Genomic DNA, 18,614 nt, shown 5'->3' with positions numbered 1-18,614 from the left:
TGTCTTACAGGGCTAAGTGTATCCTCTCTCCTCTCTTGAAATGCTGAGGCAATGCTGTTCTGCACAGCACTCATCCAACCTTGCTGTTGTCGCTCTGAATCTGCTTGTAACAGACAGCTCCTAAACACACACATGCATTGCTTAATGACACTGAACTAGGCCAAATTTCTATTTCATGTATTGTTTGTGTCATTTTTGCAGCTTAGGTGACACTCATTTATAAACGTTGTAAATATTTAGTTCATTCACAACATATCAATGCCAGCATGCACACACATCGCACATTCAGTATGCGTTAAAATTCAGAGAGCACCAATCATCATTTAATTTCCAGTCAAACAGCATTTAAGCCCAAGTTATCCATTTTTAAGTGGAAAAAACCCCCAGAAAATACACTTTTAACAGGAAATTACACAAAAGCCTCAACAACCTACAATCTACTCCTTTTTTCCAGAGAGACTTGTATTAGATTTGTAAGAGAAATCTGCAGGAATATTTTTAATACACCTTTAAAATTCCTTCTTAAAAAGGTACATTTTCTTCTACTCACAATGCAAGTAATCCCAAATGCTTTCAGTGATGTTGAGGTCTGCGCTCTAGGCTGGTCAGTCTATTGTTCTGCGAAGACCAGCAGCTTCTTTGTTTGATTTAGATTTTTACATTTTTTTTTGTCTGCAGTCTGAAGCAAGAATGGAGTTTGATTTTTTTTTAATCTCTCTCCCTTAAAGATGAAAGCTTTAATTTATGTTTGTTAGATGTTCAACTTTTTCTGTCTCTTTAATCATTCTGAAGTCCAGTTTTGGAAATCCTTGAGTTTTTGAGTTTCCATTTCCTTATGTAAGCAGAATAAAATTATATATAATCTCCTAAGAAATATCTCCTGAAAAAAGTTGTACTCGATGGCTGCTTTCATGGGAATTAAAAAGCTAAAGGTGGTCGGTTGTGCATAGTAATGCACATACACCCTCTATCCCTCACTCACTTGGAGGGAGAGACGACCTCAAAGCAGAATCTTCTGTCCTGCTCCGCACAGGGCTTCACGGTGCAGAGCCGCAAGTCTTCCACTACCACTGTCGGCTGCTCCTGGAAGATAGTGACACAAGCAGTGAGTGTCTGTGTGTAGGCCTATGTGTGTGAGAGTAAGTGAAAGAGATTGTGCATTGTTCTAAAAGGTTTTGAAATCATGTGATGCTCACTTTGTATTTCTTTTGGTAGACCAGCTGGTTTTTCTGAATTGAGAACCACCGCCTGCAGCAAAGACACAAACCCATGCACAAACACACGGACAGTACAAAACCACAAAATTAATGCAATCAAGTAAGCCATTGTTATTAACAATAGAAGCAGCATTTTGGGCCTAAGAAGGACAGAAGGACAACATGCCTAATGAAATGCATTTCATTTCAAATCAGGGAATATAAGGAAAGGGCATTATTACATTAATTTGTAAAAAAAAAAAAAAAAAAAAAAAAAAAACCACAACAAAAAATAATACACAAGGAGATTTACAAATGATGTGACATCACAGAACAAGAATCACTTTGAAATGAGAGTGAAGAGTGAAACAAAAGGAAGAAGAGGGAAGTGTGGCACCTGCTCCAAGTTTTGAAGGCGTTACTTGCTCTTTTGTACAGGTAGCCCTCCATGACGATGCCATTGGGTGCATCTGGACTGAAGTCCATGATCAAGTCATCATAAGATACGTCCTGATAATGGAATTGTAAAAATGCCACCATGGCATCAGAGACTTAACACAGGATGACATACTGCTTAGTCTGTGTGTTTTGTGTGTACATGTGACAATGTGACGATTACCTTTTTCTTGATGGCAGCATGTCTCTGTTCCATATCTCTTTTCTCTCTGGCAGAATTCAAAACTAGTTGAGTGTGCTGAGGACAGATTGAGAGAGTGAGGGATTGAGATAGAAAGAGAGAGAGGGTTAAACAGACACTGTCTTAATCTATCTGCACCCATGTGAAAAGCCTTCTTGCGTCTAAATACTGCTGTTATTTTTGCCTATATGTTGCTATTATGTTTGCCCCAGCCACTAAATATTGCTGTTCTTTTGTCTTACCCGTGAATACTGCTATTATTTTTGTCTCAGCCTTTGAATATTCCTATTTCATTTGCCCTAACCTCTACACATTACTCATATTTTTGCCTTAGCTTTAACTATTGCTATCATTTTCCCCTCTAAATATTGCTTTTTTACATTTACAGCATTTAGCAGACGCTCTTAGCCAGAGCGAATTACAAGAAGTGCTTTGTCAATCTAGAGAAAGTATCTTTGCTAGTTACCAATAGCTTAGAGAAAAAGACAGTCCTGAGCTCAGATACTGCTAGAAACAAATATGTCACTGCAGACACCAAGAGAAAAAGAAACAAAGAGTTGAACGCAGAACTCTGTGCCATTCAATGCAATACAATAACAATAAGATACAATACAGTAAACTACAATACAGAGTGCAGTACAATAAAATAAGTGCAGCATATAACTCAATTTTTTTACCTTATCCTCTAATTACTATATGCTATCATTTTTGCCTCAGCCTCCAAAAATATTGCTATTATATTTCCCTCTGCACATCACTTATTTTTGCCTCTGTATAATTGCTTAAAAACAATTGAGTCCATATTCAGCATGAGGTCAAGGTGCATGGACTTCAAGACATCCTTGAATAAAACAGGAAGCAGGGAATGTTGGCGCTTGACCAGTTTCCTGTCCAGAAGTCCAGAATATAGGTCAACAAGTCAAATTGCTCTATTATCTCTCTCTCTCTCTCTTACTCTAGCTCTATTTTAGTGTGCCCCAAAAATTTTACGTCAGATTTATTTATTTATTTATTTATTTATGTCCCTTTTTTAACATGGTAAGCAGTGTCTAACTGAGAGAGAGAGAGCATTAAATCCTCTTTCATTCTGCGTTTTTGGGCTTCGAGTATTGCTTCAAACAATCTCTTTATGTTCCCTACATTTGTTACCTCAGCAATGTTTTGACATTAATATAAAAATGTCTCTTCTTTCTCCTTTCTCTGCATACTGCAAACTGTTTTTCAGTTCACTCCTTTGCTCTCTAAGCCTCTAACCAATTATGTTTTTAAAGCCATGTACGTCTGAAACATCAAGCGCTTTGGTATAATCCTTTCACTCAGTCTGTCACCATTTCCTGCGCATGCAGGAAGTTTTGTAGCAGGTTTTGTGGCTTTCACAGGCCAGTAGAAGGTGACTGTGTTTCCTGTCTCAAACGGTTCACTTGTTAGATAACCATAAGAGAAAACTTTACTAAAAGCTTAATGTCCAACCTGAGGTTCTGAAACTAAAGGGAGCTAGGAAAAGATTTATACAGAATCCTTTACAAATAAGACATAATATAATATTTAAATGCATAGTCAGAAATGACAACGTTCATTTAATATATTTACTAAAAAGGAAACATTGTACACAGCTGATAATGCCATACAATGCCTTTAAAAGCTGAAATAAACACTGATTATATATGGCAAGCACACCCAAAAAAAGGACACGTGATTAGGAGTGTGATGCGCACGGTTTCCTGTTGCTGCTCTAAGGCTGGCAGCTTCCTGTCACGATAGTTGCCCCGTGGACTGTCCCTGTGCCGTTTATATTTCCTACAAATTTGAGGAGGAAAATGGGAGTGCTTCAAAAAAATCTCGCTCTCTCTACCCTATAACAAATTCATCCATCCATCCATCCATCCATCCATCCATAGACAGCTAAACAACAGATAAATACATAATCATTTGCATTTGTAGTTTGGTTCCCTTGGTCTGGACCAAAGCAGAAAATGACACATTGTTGGATTTCAGTTGTCAGTGTAACTGCTTAGAGAACCACATGTTTGGCATCTAAGCAACAGATCAAAAACTGTATGGGTTAAAAAATATATAATGTACATTTGGCAACAAAAACTGTGATAACACCCAACAAACTCTCTGAACAATGTTGTCCTCTGATGTGGTGGAGCTTGTGAGTTTTATGTCTTCTTTAGTTGGCCTTGTGATATCCAAGAGCAATAAGCTATGAAAGGCCATGTGTTACTGTGGTTTTTCCATGATATAACGTCAGATGGTTCATTCTGTGTTTGGTCCATTTAGACAGTCTGCTCTGCATTCAAACTTCAGGAGGTTGCATCCATACCCCCAGGGGGTCTTCATCCACATATTTGTGCACCACAGTTTGAATGACAGTGTTCTCACTTGTTCTGATGAACCACACCAACAGCCCAAACTAACCAAACTAAGCCTGCCAAGTGTGAATGTGCCATAAATCAACCCTGTAACTCTTTTGCCTGTCCCCTTATTTATTCTTTGTTTCCTTTTACCCCTATTTCCCTTCTCTCAGGCCAGTTTATGTCACTCACCTCGTCGCTAAGCTGCCTGCGGTACTCTTCGAGTTCTGTGAGGGACTGGTGGCCCTGCTGGAAGAACAGAGCCTGGGCCTCCATCAGGGAGAGCATCTGTCACAAAAACACACACACGAGAGAGAGAGAGAGAGAGAGAGAGAGAGAGAGAGAGAGAGAGAGAGAGAGAGAGAGAGAGAGAGAGAGAGAGAGAGAGGGTTTTTTTTTTTCCCTTCCTTGGCCAGTTTTGATTCCTATTTAGAAAGCATTACATATGTGATTATTACATAAAGACACATACCGCCATCAATATTTCAGTCTTCTTCCTGGACTCAATAACATTGATCTAGTTCAGAGAGAGAAAGAGAAACAAACTAAGCAAATGGGGGAGAGACATAGTGCAAGATAATTAGAGACACATAATAAAGACCTCTTTGCCAAAAACGGTGTGTCTGCTGGTCTTATGGTATTTTTAACTGTGAGCATACAGCCAGAGGCAGCTTCTGATGAATTTGATGACAGTGTAGTTCTAAAACAGAGGCGAGAACACTTGTGCTGGGTTGTGGTACCTCAAACCTGGCCATTTTTTCCCTTTAGACTGCTCACTTGTGTGCATAGTGCATGAACATGTGTAAAGGCAACGATTATAGTATGGACATGTGTGTGTGCATGTGTGTACCTGCAGTACATAGTCCAGAGCCTCTGATCTGAAGATTCTGCGGGCATTCAACAGAGCCAGGCTGGCCTCCTCTACTTCATGCTGTTTACCCCGTGGAGCTTGAGCATTCCTCCCCAGTGCTGTCTCCAAAGTCTCACTACTGCGTTCAAACTCCTTACGTACATCTTTAAAGCGCTTCACATCACTGAGACACACAGAGATACAAAATAATGTAATGCACAACTGAAATATATAATTTAATTATATATTTATATAATATAAATTAAGAAATTGGTTTTTGCGTTACAAAACAGCTGATTTATCAGTAATTACCTGAACCTGAAGCATTCTCAGTAATAGGAGTCATGCTTTAATTGGCCTTATAGTAATGATAACAAAACCTGTGCTGTGTTGTTTTCGTTACCAAGTGTGGTGCATGTTGCGTAACCACTGAGGTCACCATGCAGCATTTGACTTTTTAATCTGTGATATCTGAGATAATTTGGGAAAATGACACAGATACCTTGCCCTGTACATACTGGATTGTCGAATTCATTTCAGGGGCCCATTTTCTATATTTTTCTTGCATTTTAGTTTTTACCAGTGAGGTCCACTTATAAAATTTTAGTTTATGTATAAAAACATAAAAAATAAAGATTATTTATTTTTACATTACAATTTTCCAACCTCTCTTTATCTCTAATTAAAAAGGCAGGGTGTCTTTAAGGCTGAAATATATAAATCCTCCATTGTGACTGGCTGCCCTGTATTGTGGCTCCTTCAAAAAGCAGTTCACACTGAAACACTGGGTGTGCGTAGAATAGGTGAATATAAGTAAATGTGTTGTTTTTTTGTGACTCTATAAACTGGGGAATAAATGGTATGTTTATATACTACATTAAGCTCTTTTATTTAAAAAAATGTTAGGAAATTTGTTTTTCCATGACATGGGCCCTTTAAAAGGACATAACAGAACCTCCATGTAAAACTAATCTGGCTCCAATAGCAGTGCTTTAATCTCAGATGAATGATGCATATAGTTTAGTTAAAAAAAACAAAAAAAAAAACAGGTACCAGTTAAAACTGGTGAAGATTACACAGAAGCAGCTAAATCAACACCCCTCACTGAAATCCCTCCGAAACCAGCACCATAGATTCACCTTTCTTCAGTCAGTGAAATCAATGTTCTGCTGTAAGTTTCAGCTAACGTTTTGGGAGCCATCACACATTTTATTTCAGTACTATGGAAAACAGTTACTGGAACTCACTCCTTCACAAAACTCTGCAACTTCATTCTCACCGACTTCTGTGTGGCTTCAATGAGCTCCTGTCAGGAAAGAGACAGTTACAGAAACACAGAGGAAAAAAGTGAACACCGAGAGAGGGACACATCCTGAGACAGGGAGGGAATACTTCTTGGTTACCATCAGCAACAGTGAAAAGGATTAATGTGTGGTGTCTGGACTAACCTCATGAGCATTGAGAATGATGGACAACTTCTTGGAGAACTTTTCTAAACAGTCCTGCAGGAGAGACCCCAGATCCCAGGCAGACATTAACCTCATTAAACATTTCTACATTCTCACACACAACAGCTTCATTAATCAATGCCCCACACAGGAAAAAAAAATTCAAAATTCATATTTTCATTGTTACACTTCCCTGTCTATGGCTTTGTTTGATACCATGAACAGCAGGTCGCTCTGGTCTACGGGCAAACTGTACTGACCGAACATGTGGTTATAATCGTAAGTCACTTTGTCAAAGTTCCTCTTCACATTAATAATAATAATAATAATGAGTGATCACATCCTATTATCTATCTGTGGGCTAGACTATGTAACTAATGTTGAACATGCCCCAGCTGCTGTGTGATCTTCAGTGATATCTGGATTTACTATGTAAGTAATAGTGGCTAAATACTAATTGGTTGTCCATACAATACTATACTGAAGGAAGCAGTAAATCCCATGTACTAAATATATTTTCTGCAGTGTATTATCCAATTGTGCTATAGTGTTTAAACAGAAAGTGCAGTGTTACCCAGATGATTTACTGGAATTGCTGAGAAATTGAGTATAGAATGTTCTGCAGTGTTTGCATGTTGCCAAATACAGTGGAAGGCCAATGCAGGGTGGACTTGGTCAAGATTGGTGCAGGACTGAACAACTGAGTTAGATGCCTCCTTTACCATTTTTAATATTGAAAGGTCCAAACCATATAAATTAATAAATCAATAAATAAATAAGAGTTTGGTGGAGTGTATAAACATTGGTAAAGTGCCAAAATGTGCCATTCACTCCTCAGTCCATATATGAAACCCAAGATGCAAATGTATTTTCAATTCATTGTTTTAGTGTTTTCACAAAATCCAATGCATTTACAAACATCCACCTCTTCACCCTACAGTAGATTTGCTCCGCTGAAATTACAAGTGGTGTTTCTGCCAGACTGCAGGACAGCAAACCAGGACAGAGGTCATTTACATATCTCAGCCATTAATAAAATGAACAAAATGATCAGGCAATGACTGCTTTTGATACATAAAGCCAACCAAACATCATAAGTGGACCAAATAGAAAAAAATAAGAAAATGTAGGATATGGATATGGTTAGTGGTTGTTTGTATGAAGGCAATTCATGTGTCATTCAATGTGACTCCAAAGTAATCTGTCATTTCCAATTAGTGCAAAATATTACTGTTTGACATCTGAACGCTAAATAGTGAACAATGTAGAGTGAATATAGAATACAGTAGATAGTTAATGAATAGACACAATATGTGAATATTATATTATTTATATTTGAACTGTGTTCCATCCAACAGGGCTGATTTCACAGCCGTGGCTGCGTCTTTATATGATCTTTTCACCTATAAATCAAGGCTATACCTAAGGACACTAATGTCTCTAAATGTGTATTGATTCTGCTCACCCCCATAGTTTTGTCTTCAGAACAGTGGTGTCCCAGCTCCCTGAGCCCATTCACAAAGCTTTTACTATGCTGGCAGTATGTACGACCTGCCTCCAGCATGGAGTTACACTGCTTCACCAACTGTACACAAACAGAAACACAGACATGCATACAAAAATTTCTGACCTTACTGTTCAGTAGAACCTTCGTGGATATATGATATTAACAGTACCTTTACATGAGTCATAAGGAGGAAGTTTGGACCCCCTGTTTAACTTTACTGAGGTCAGAATTGAGAATATTTGGTGGACTGTTGAAGGGGAATTGGACCAGCGTGGTTAAAAGCCATTGATCTGGTGATTCCTCTTTCCAGTTCCTCTGAACACAGCCTGAATACTACCTCTCTTCATGCAACTCTCCCAGTGGGAGTTCTCAGAGACATACAAGAGGAAGAATGGCACTTCTCCTCTCAAAATGAGTATGACTAAGGCTCCAAATTTGTGATGTGAAGAAGAAAAAATGAGTAGTGATCATAAATTCAATGCCATTCTCATGAAAAACAACAAGTAGGAGAAAAAAAAAAAAAAAAAAAAAAAGAGTCGTAGCACTGGGGCATAGAGTGAGGTGACACTTTTTTTGTTTCTGTTTTGTTGTGGTTGTTGTTATTTAAAACTTTACTTCCAGTGCATATAGCCACTTCAAACTTACAATGCCAATATTTTTGTCTGACTCTGTGCTTATAAATATGAATGAAAAAAAGTAAGTATTCATAATTTAAAAAATTAGATATGTTTAAAAAACTAAACTGACAGAAAAATAGCTTTTATACACTATATAAGATCTACATATAAGTAGAAGTTACAAATAAAAAGATGAATGCTGCAAAAACAAAGTGTGAATTGCTTTGGGTGTCATCATAAAAGACGTCAGTGTTGGTGTTGAGGCTTTCACATCAGGTGCAATCATGGTGAAGGTGAAGAAGCTTTTTAGAGACAACATTATTAAACAACACTCGAATGGAAAAAGCAACAGAGCCATGGCAAAGACATTAAACATCTCTGTCAGTACAACTGGTTCAATAATATGCAAGTGGAAAGTTCAGAGAAACACAATTAAGTGTCCTCAGGCAGGTGCACCACGCACAATTTCACTCAGGTGATAAGGAATAAGGAAGGTAAAAAAGCAGAAAAAAACCCAGCAGTTACTCGAAAAAAGTTGCAGCACTTGAAAGCTCTGCTAAACAAAGATACACTGAGATGTGCACCTACAATTTGTACATGAGCATTCTGACAAATCAGACTCTTCTGGAATAATGTACTCATATAACAAAAATAAAACTGTTTGGCAACAATTCAGCTTGTTATGTTTGGTTAAGTAAAGGTTATGATCCCAAGAACACCATACCTACAGTGAAATACGAAGGAGGAAGCATGATATTGGGCTGCTCCTCTACAAACAGTAATAGGGCATAACACCTCACTGAAGGAGGCATAAATATACCTGGACATATCAAGGGAGAATTAAATATTGGCCAAGAAGGGGGAGAAGATAGATGTTTCAACAAGACAATGATCCCAAACATACAGTCAAAATAATGTAACACTTGTTTCTAAAAACTATAAAAGGTGCTGGCTGGCCAAACCAATCTACTGACTTGAATTCCACTGAAGGATATTTAAGATGTGGGACCTTCAAAACTTTTTTGTTTGTGATTATGAATACGTACCTTTTTGGTCAAGAACAAAGTTAAAATACATTATGTGTGTACATTTGAAGTGGATATGCACTGAAGTAAATAACAAACAAAGGTGTCCTAAAAGTAATCCTTTACTTAAACTAAATTAGCACAGAATACCAGCACAGGTCCATTAACTTAATGCAAACTTAAGCATCATCTGATAGTATTACTACATTCGGACAATATTATCCGTTTTATGAGTTTTATCAATATTGCTTAGCAGTAACTGGTTGTAGGTATTGCTATGTCTCTCTTACCTTCTCGAGACGCGTCTCCAGTTCGTTCACATCCCCCTCCACGTCCTCAATGGCGGCCCTGATAAGAATAAATTCCTGTGAATTCAGTCCTGTAGTTATGAGCTCATGGTATCCAGATGCAGTCCTGGAGGTTTGGTGATTTCCCTGCTTAACTCACTACTAGTTGTTAGAGCAGGGAAACCACCAAACTCCAGGTCCAGAACTGGACACCACTTTCTCAGACTATTCTACATTCTCAGGATTTGAATTTGATGAAGGTCATGCTGTCCAGATGTTTGTTGATTTTAGCATGGTAATTCAATACCATTGTTTTTACAGTACGGTGCAACAGTCATAGACCACTCTTCATCTTTTTAGACTTTTCTAGTCAAAAACAGAAAATTAAATGAAGCCTCAACATCTAAATATGATATCAATTTAGTCAGTATTTAGTGTGTCCACCCTTTGCCTTTATTGCAGCTTCCGTTCTTTTCACTTTCAGTTTTTTAAAGAAATCTGCAGAGATATATATTTTTTTTTTACACCTCCAAAGTTCAGTCTTGGAAATTGGTTATATTTTCTGCTTCTCACAATTCAAGTAATTCCACACATTCAGTAATGCTGAAGCCTGGGTTCTGGGGTGGACAGTCCCATTGTTCTGAGAAAACCAACTGCCTTTCTGTTTGATTAGCTTCCTTTTTGTCTGTTTCCTTTCTTCAGTAAGGGCTTCTGGGAAGCTACACATCTTTATAGACCCATAGTGTTGAGTCTCCTCACAGGATTGACAGGAATGCCTGTGGATTTTTTTCAGATCTGAAGCAAAAGTGGAGCTTGATTTTCTCCCCTCTCTCAAAGACAAAAGGTTTACGTTCTGTTTATCTGATGGTGACAGTTTTGGTGGTGAACCAGGTCTTGGATAAGTCCCATTTTCCCTATCCTCCTCATTCCAACATCCAGTACAGTGGACATATTTTACCAGGTATTCTAGCTCTATAAATGCAGGTATGTCACATTTCTACAAAACTCAGTCTTTCTATTGGTCGATCATTAAACAGAATGTTCTTTTTTATTGTCATAAACAAAAACAAAAAAAAAAACAAACAAATATGGTAGCTTGTAAAATAAGCTCACTACCTCCAAGACCAAATGAAAGCCTGTTTCTAAACCATCCTGTATTTATTTCAGACACGTTTTTTATGCATGTCCATCTAGAAGGTCCCTCTTGTGAAAGGTAATAAAGGAAATTGTAGATATGTATTTCTACATACACTGATTTTGAGAAAAAATGTAATGTCCAGTAATCTGGATGTTTGGATTAGAGGAACAGACTTTGGCTTTACAAAATATAATCATTCAAGATTTTTGTTTATTTTTGTTAAAAGTAGAATCTAACATTTGTTTAGAAGTGACAGCATATGATGATCTATGAATTTGGATACAATTTTTTTGTGATTTTGAATGATTTCACTGTCCAGTGTACTGAAATCTGAACATATTCTGAAAAATGAACATATTTCTTATCCTTGGCATAACAGACTCAAACTAAAAACTAAACATCTCCTTTTTCAGAAACGTTATTCCTGTCTCAGACACTGGGCTAGTGTAAAAGGCATGTGATATGTGCAATATTGTAAATGTAATTCATAATATAACTCATGTAATATTTTTCACCCCCCCCCATCGTGACCTCTACTGTTTCAACGATTTGTTTATTCTAGATTTCTATTTATTTCTAGATGAGTGTATATGCTTTGTGTTAAAAGTTCTTTAACATAAAACATAAAACCATAAAAATTCTTTAACGTAAAACATAAAAACTCTACAACATAAACACGATGATGAAAATGATTTAATATTTTAAAAAGCCATTCATGCTCAAGTCCAAAGTAGTTCCAAGAATCCAGAAACTACTGGATTTTTTCAAGCAACTGTACAGACAGTAAACTGAGGAAAGGTTAATGCTTGCTTTGTGTCTTATGTTGGTGATAATAAATACGTCCATTTCTCAAAACCTCTCATATTTCATGTGGGGGAACATGAGCCTAAATATCCAGTATACTGGACACTGAATATTATGTTAAGTAAACAAACAAAAATCACGTATTATATTATGTTATGGAACATATTTCATAACAAAACTGTTTGTTTTTTAAAGTGACCAGTCTTGGGAATGAAGAGGCTACATTTTAATATATACATTTTAATAACTCCAGTTATGAAAACTTCTATTCTTTCACTTTTTTCTTTTTTTCCTCCTTTCTTATGTAAGTTGATTGGCTTTTATCCAATCTCCTCAAAATATCAAAAAAATTACTAACTGTAATTCACCAGTGTGGCACCGTTTTGATGCTTTGTGTTTGATGCATTTCTGACTGTAGCACCTCAGCTTGAGCTGTTTGAGCCCAACATCACTTCTTTCTACAAACTCCTGTCTTAGATCATTTTCTCTCTCTTTCTCTCTCACTGACACAAGCCTTGCTCAGGCAATTCAGCAATTAAAGCTTGCACAACTCCTTGCAAACAGATTGCACATGTATTTGGTAAATCAAGAATGGTTGCCATGTTTGTGTCTCCAGGAGTAACTGTATATATGAGTTAGCCAGAATCTCCCCTCATCTATATTGCGCATGTGTTTTTGAGAGTGTGATGCATGTTCACTGACAACGTTCAAGTCTTGTGGCTTCCGCTAGGCCTCCGAGCAGATACAGAGAGAGAAGAAAAAGACTTGAAGATGAACAGAAGCAGGTAGAGAGAGAGAGAGAAGAGAAGAAGAACATTTGATTATTTTCTTCTCTCTGCAAAGCACAGATATATACAGAAAAAGGAGGAGGAAAGAGGCCCAAGGCAAATCTATAATAGAAGGAATATTTTTGCAAACTGTCATTAGTGTAAAATGCCCCGACTACTGGACGATTTCTACATAATAATTATTGAGTGACTGAGCCTGTTGGTTTGTGTGTTTGCTGTGCTTGTGAGAGACTTAATGTTTCCGTAGTGATCCACCCCTGAACACACACTTCCTGTCTCATGTTTATCATGTTGGTATCGTCTCACTTCCTGACTCTGCACCCCCCTCCTCCGCTCGCACCCCACCGTTGCTTAGCAACGGGAGGCAGCTGTGGAAATTGACCTAGACATGGACTTTGCTTATGTCCAAGGTCTCTTTTTCCACTTTCTCTTAATCTCAATCTCCATCATTTCATTCTCCTGTACCTGTGTGAGTTGCTGTAAATGCTAGGGTGGTTCTTGGTCACCAGGAACAGAATGTAAGGCGGCCGCATATCTGACACTACTGAGCATGCAGACAGAGATAAGAAAAGAAGTAGAGAGCAACAGAGAGAGAGAAAGCATGTGAGAGAGAGAGAAAGAAAGAGAAAGAAAGCATATGCATGCATTTAGCTGTGTGTATATTTCTGGCTGGCTGCGGCCTAGTTCTGTAACCCACTCCACCCCCCTTCTCTAACTGTGTCGGAACTGCTACATACAGCCTGAGAACACACACTCAAACTTTCCACCCTGTTAGTCCACCAGGCAAGAAAAAAAAAAAAAAAAAAGAGCGAGAGCGAGAGACACTATAAGAAAGCAAGAGTCAGCAAAACTAAACTGAACAAACAAATAGAAAATATATAGAAAAACAGATAGAAAGCCCTAATATAAGAAATAAGAAAAGCTAATGTCACAGTCACTCTTCTGTGGCCTAGCAGACATACAGCCACACCCAAAACAACAACACCCCAGTATTAGATCTTTCCAAAGTCAGATAAAAATGCCTCTTTCTCTGAACCTATAATTTGACTAAGCAGGGCTAAACAGGATTTACCTCAGTTCTGCTCCCCCATTTGTAAAATTACACTCTCAAAAGGAGAACTCTTGTTTCTTAGTTAACAATTACCATCTTTCACAATGCATTAAGAACAACGAGGTCCTCCCTCACCAAAAAAACACCCTACTTAAACTGGCAAGCGATTAAGCTCTGGATGTCTTCCCCTCCCCTTCCCTGTCATCAGTGCTGATTCACTCCTCGTCCTCTGGATCCCATTCATTCCATCCATTCCTCTAGACACACGCACTGTTTCCAGCTCGACTCAGCACAGCTTTAATTCTCGAAGACAAGTTAATAGCAGTGTTGCGGCCTATTAAGTTTTCCCTCATCAGATTTCTGCTTAAATGTGCAAATATCTGGCAACTTTAGTCATGCTCGGCTAAGGTCAAGGTCTGCGGTCAGAACCTGAAGGGTGTTATTAGTGTTAGGAGCAGGGAGCGCTGCTATTCAGCTGACAGATCTGGGCTAACGTGAGAGAGTAACCAGTAACATTTTCACCAGCCCAATGAGTTTGTGTGCAGCAGGCTAACAGTGAAGGCGGTTAGACTCATAACTTACCTGAACCTGGGGGAGTCTTTCAGGCACTCTTCGAAGTCCAGTTTCACGGTCATCTTGACATTTGAAACGTACAATTTACACGAACAGTATTATTACTCCGCCTTGACTCATGGAAGTGCGCAAAAAGGTGAGCGAATCTCTGGCGTCCCCTCTTTGTCCCGTGTCTCACACCGAGCAGGCTAATAAACAGCTAAACAGCGTCCAACACTCTGGTCTTCATCACGGCAGTAAATCAAAGAACGACTTTCAGCTCAGCTCACGGGCTCCTTCTGAACCTGTAGCGCGGCGCCTCAGCAGAAAAGTTCATACTTTCAGAAACTGGTCCTTGTCCTGGAGCTTCACTAATCCGAAACTTAAAATCACGGCATATGTGCACATATAAAATGGCAATAATAAATACAGGAAAAAAGCAGAGCGCGGTTTGTGGCAACGTTACTTCAGCGTGTACTCCTAGCTCTTCCTACCCAGCGCGCGTGCTCATCAGTCGCACGCTCCGCCTCTCCTCGCAGCGTTTTACCTTTATGTCTTCTCCGTGTAGCCTTTTTATAAGATTAACCCGTGCGAGGGAAGTAATGGCTCCTCAGGGAATTAGTTTATGTCAGCGGACACGCTTCTCTTTCCTGTCTCTTATGTCTCCTCAGCCGTTGGTCCACCTCCCCCAGTGGTATTTTTTTTACCACCTGTCTTCGGGGAAAGCCACGCCCCCCCTGCTCTAGGACTGACTGGTAGTAGCGCGCCACCTGAATCAGGATTGGCTAGTATCGGCGGACTGCTCGAGCAGGGGGCGGGGCTTGTCGGAATATAGGTGGGAAACACATAGCAGGCACTCAATTTCCGGGTGCTCTACCTGAAAGTAAACTATTGACTCGAAACCCTTTAAGTGACTCTGTGCTCATGAAATTTCGTATTTTATTTCTTAAGACAGTTCACCATAAAGATAAACATCACTCTCGCCTCTTCAAGGAAGTTTAACATAATCTTTAATACATAATAATTTTAGCAACAGTAATAATTATTCTTAAGAGGAAAAGAGCACAGAGCGCGTCTTTAAGACAGTAGGCGACCATGCGTGCAGCTGTGCGCAGTATTTTAATCCTGGCTTATGCAGAGTCATCACGCAGAGTGACTCATTGAATATTGTGCAACCGATTCCATCCTGAACTACATTCTATTCTATTCTATTCTATTCTATTCTATTCTATTCTATTCTATTCTATTCTATTCGTTGATTGGGTTGGGCTAGATCCCTGAATTTAAGGGTGTCACTGTTTTCTAATTTTTGGAAAGTTTGATGTAGCATCTAAACATTGATGAAGTTTAAAAACATACCATTCACACCCCAGTCCATGCAACAATTTTGAAAGTAAGCTGCAAAACGGTTATTTTGAATTTGTTGTTTTTGTGACGCCACAAAAACCAAAGGCATGTATATTTTCCCATTCAGTCCACAGCAGGTTTGCCCCGTTCACAGTGAGCTTATGCATAGTGTTTTAATACAGACTGCTTTTAGATTGAGGCACAGTACAAGAAGGCCAATCCAAACAAAGATAGTTTACATCTATTAGTCTTAAAGGCACAGAAGCCTGTTGTAAGCAGAGCTGTTACTGGAGACACATATGTACACAATTTGTCTGGAAGGATGCTGTGTTTTCATGAATAGTGCCTGTCCCTTAATGGGATCACATTAGAGTGAAGTACAGCTAAACAGAGTTCTATGGAACTGCTGAAGTAGGTTTGCTAACACATCTCTGAGCAGTGGACTGGTAAAACCTGTTGTGCCCCACCTCACACCAGTGACAGAGAAATCCCTCCCCAAAGATAACATGAAGCAATAGCCACATTCAGACATAACAGATTTGCTGCAGTTAAGAACATATGTAGAACATTTGGGGCATGTAAAAGCATGTGTACACAAACGCAGTAAACAAGTAAATATGTACACAAGCACTTCCACATCACACTGTTTCACTGTGTGTTTCTCACAGTTCAAATATCCAGAACATGGACCCATGGATTCCAGTCTCACAGACGTTCTCTGAAATAACCAACATCACATTGAATCTGTGAGGCCCTAGGGCTGCAAGCATAGGATGTCCTGTGCCAAATCGTGCACTGGCAGAATTTCCTTATTTTTATGATTTCTTTTATTTCTACATTTTGGCCATTTCTTAACATCTGAGGGTCCTAAGCAAATCTTACTTTCAAGGCACCACACCCCACCGACCCCAGTCATATTTTATGGTATGTGAGAATGGATTTACTACTTAAAATCTGATGAAGAAACATTTTTTTAATCTTTGGATCCAGTGTGTTTTTTGACAATTATATTATTGAATGCTACACTATGTAAGATTTGGGGATTTGGAGACCTCTCTGGTAGAAATGTGTAATTGCACACAACATGCAGAAGAACAGTTTGTAATGTCGGTTGTGCTTCAGACCCCTTCCTGCAGTCCTCCTCAAAGACAACACATAAGTGGTGTCCTCAATATGCTGGTGTGGAGGGCAAGAAAACTTGAGGGCACTATGTTTAAAAGGTGTGTTTGTGACAGACTCATGTGACAAGTAAGCTCTGCAGGTGTCGTCCCCAGCGAGATTAAGTTATCAGTCATACTTGTTTTTTCAACTGAGCTAATTTGCTTATCCACAGTGGATTCTGATTGCATGCATAATGCAGCTCAATGACACTTAAATCAATAACATGCATTTTAACTCACATCTGATTGTCCTCTTCTCTGCCATGTTGATCAGAGGGCTGCAAGCAAAACCAGACACACTGACTGGTTCTCATCTGTATCTTAAAGAATTTAGAGTAAGATGCTTAGAATTTGATGCAGTCATTGCCAAAGGCAGCAGTAAGGGTGCACAGAAGGAGCTAGTGGGCACCTCTTTAAATGAAAAAAAAGTCTCATGGTCCTTGTGGGCACATGCAAATGAGGACTGCAGAATCACACGTGTGCCATTTGGGACTGGGTTTAAATAGATGGGTTTCTTACAGCTGCATGACCATCACGGTGGAGAAGATGTAATGTTTGTGAGGATTTATGTACCAAAAACAACCATAATTCATTTTTACTTGACCATTTTCCAACCTCTCTTTATCACTTAGATCAGGTAAGTTTGGCTGCTGTGCCTTTAAGACCTACATGTAACCTAACCACCTCCTTGTTTCTACAATCATTGTTTATTTGATCAGCTCCACTTACCATACAGGAGCACTTTGTAGTTGTACAATTACATACTGTAGTCCACCTGTTTCTCTGCATACTTTGTTAGGTCCCTTTGATCCTGCTCTTCAATGGTAAGGACCCCCACAGGACCACCACAGAGCAGGTATTATCTAGGTGGTGGATCATTCTTAGCACTGCAGTGACACAGACATGGCGTGTTGTGCTGGTGTAAATGGATCAGATGTTTTGATGGTTCACGACATTACAGAAACCATGAATTCAAAATGGGCATGGTTTGCAGTTTAGTTTCCATAAATGGACTGTGTGGTCTGAGGGATGAAAGGCATGTTTTGAAATTTTAACAGTTTTCACATCATCACTCACTCAGGATCTCTTGCCCTATATGTCTGCATGTTGTTGATGTCAACTAAGCACAGACTTGGAGGAGGACTGCAAGGCTCAGGATGTCTTTTGGGACTGGGCTAAAGTCTGTTGAAGCCTGCGTCTCAGGTGTCCTCTCTGGGAGTTCACATAAAGTCTGCATAATCTCCCTTATGGCCTGGATGAATGGCAAAATTGGACAGTCTTACACCCCTGTGGACTTAACATGAATGTTAAATTTATGTGTCTGCCAAGTAACCCAAGCAAGTAAGCCTAGACACTTAGGTTAAGCATCAGTCTCTGGTTTATTGTACATTATAGGTAGCAGAACACACACATATGCTATATGCCTGTGAAAGATATTATATACTAATGGTCCAAAGACACATAAAATATTTACAAATTCCGTGTAAAAATGACTGTTTTAACTAAAGCAAGATAGTTGCATTAATGGGCTTGTTTTACATTTTAGCTGACTGAAATTCAAATTGTAAACAGGTAAAGAGGAAACTGTTTTAAAGATTTTAGTAAAACATGTTAGTGGCGCCCTCTGGTGTTGGCGATGTGGTATTACAGTTTTCAATCAAAAGCAGTGAACAGGCTTTCACTCGAGATTTCCCAGTAAGATATTTATATCAGAAGAGAATGTAAAGCGAGATGCAAGAGGCATATTGATTAGAAAATGTCTTTATTCCCCTTTCTTTCACTCTCTGCGCCGGTTAGCCGGATGTAGCCTTATTACACAGAGTTACTTCGTACAAACCACAAAGAGTTAA

The 18,614-nt window shown here is 38.9% G+C and overlaps 1 protein-coding gene across 2 annotated transcripts in view; it reads right to left on the bottom strand.

Annotated features, from left to right (window-relative positions):
- Positions 1 to 14,935, bottom strand: part of acap1 (ArfGAP with coiled-coil, ankyrin repeat and PH domains 1) — a 27,067-nt gene extending 12,132 nt beyond the window's left edge. For both annotated transcript variants that reach the window (XR_001859082.2, XM_017723062.1), the window contains exons 1-13: positions 14,288 to 14,935; positions 9,928 to 9,985; positions 7,954 to 8,073; positions 6,489 to 6,542; positions 6,288 to 6,346; positions 5,041 to 5,224; positions 4,663 to 4,707; positions 4,383 to 4,478; positions 1,816 to 1,890; positions 1,594 to 1,706; positions 1,197 to 1,248; positions 983 to 1,083; positions 9 to 120 (exon numbers count right to left, since the gene is read on the bottom strand). Coding sequence is in view for 1 of the 2 variants with exons in the window: in XM_017723062.1 (XP_017578551.1) it covers positions 9 to 120; positions 983 to 1,083; positions 1,197 to 1,248; positions 1,594 to 1,706; positions 1,816 to 1,890; positions 4,383 to 4,478; positions 4,663 to 4,707; positions 5,041 to 5,224; positions 6,288 to 6,346; positions 6,489 to 6,542; positions 7,954 to 8,073; positions 9,928 to 9,985; positions 14,288 to 14,340 (1,122 nt within the window). In the remaining variant the exon portion in view is untranslated. The remainder of the gene's footprint in view (positions 1 to 8; positions 121 to 982; positions 1,084 to 1,196; positions 1,249 to 1,593; positions 1,707 to 1,815; positions 1,891 to 4,382; positions 4,479 to 4,662; positions 4,708 to 5,040; positions 5,225 to 6,287; positions 6,347 to 6,488; positions 6,543 to 7,953; positions 8,074 to 9,927; positions 9,986 to 14,287) is intronic.
- Between the last annotated feature and the right edge of the window lie 3,679 nt (positions 14,936 to 18,614).

Source organism: Pygocentrus nattereri, chromosome 2 (assembly GCF_015220715.1).
Source record: "Pygocentrus nattereri isolate fPygNat1 chromosome 2, fPygNat1.pri, whole genome shotgun sequence".
Taxonomy (NCBI): domain Eukaryota; kingdom Metazoa; phylum Chordata; class Actinopteri; order Characiformes; family Serrasalmidae; genus Pygocentrus; species Pygocentrus nattereri.
This window is presented reverse-complemented; position numbering and strand designations above follow the sequence as displayed.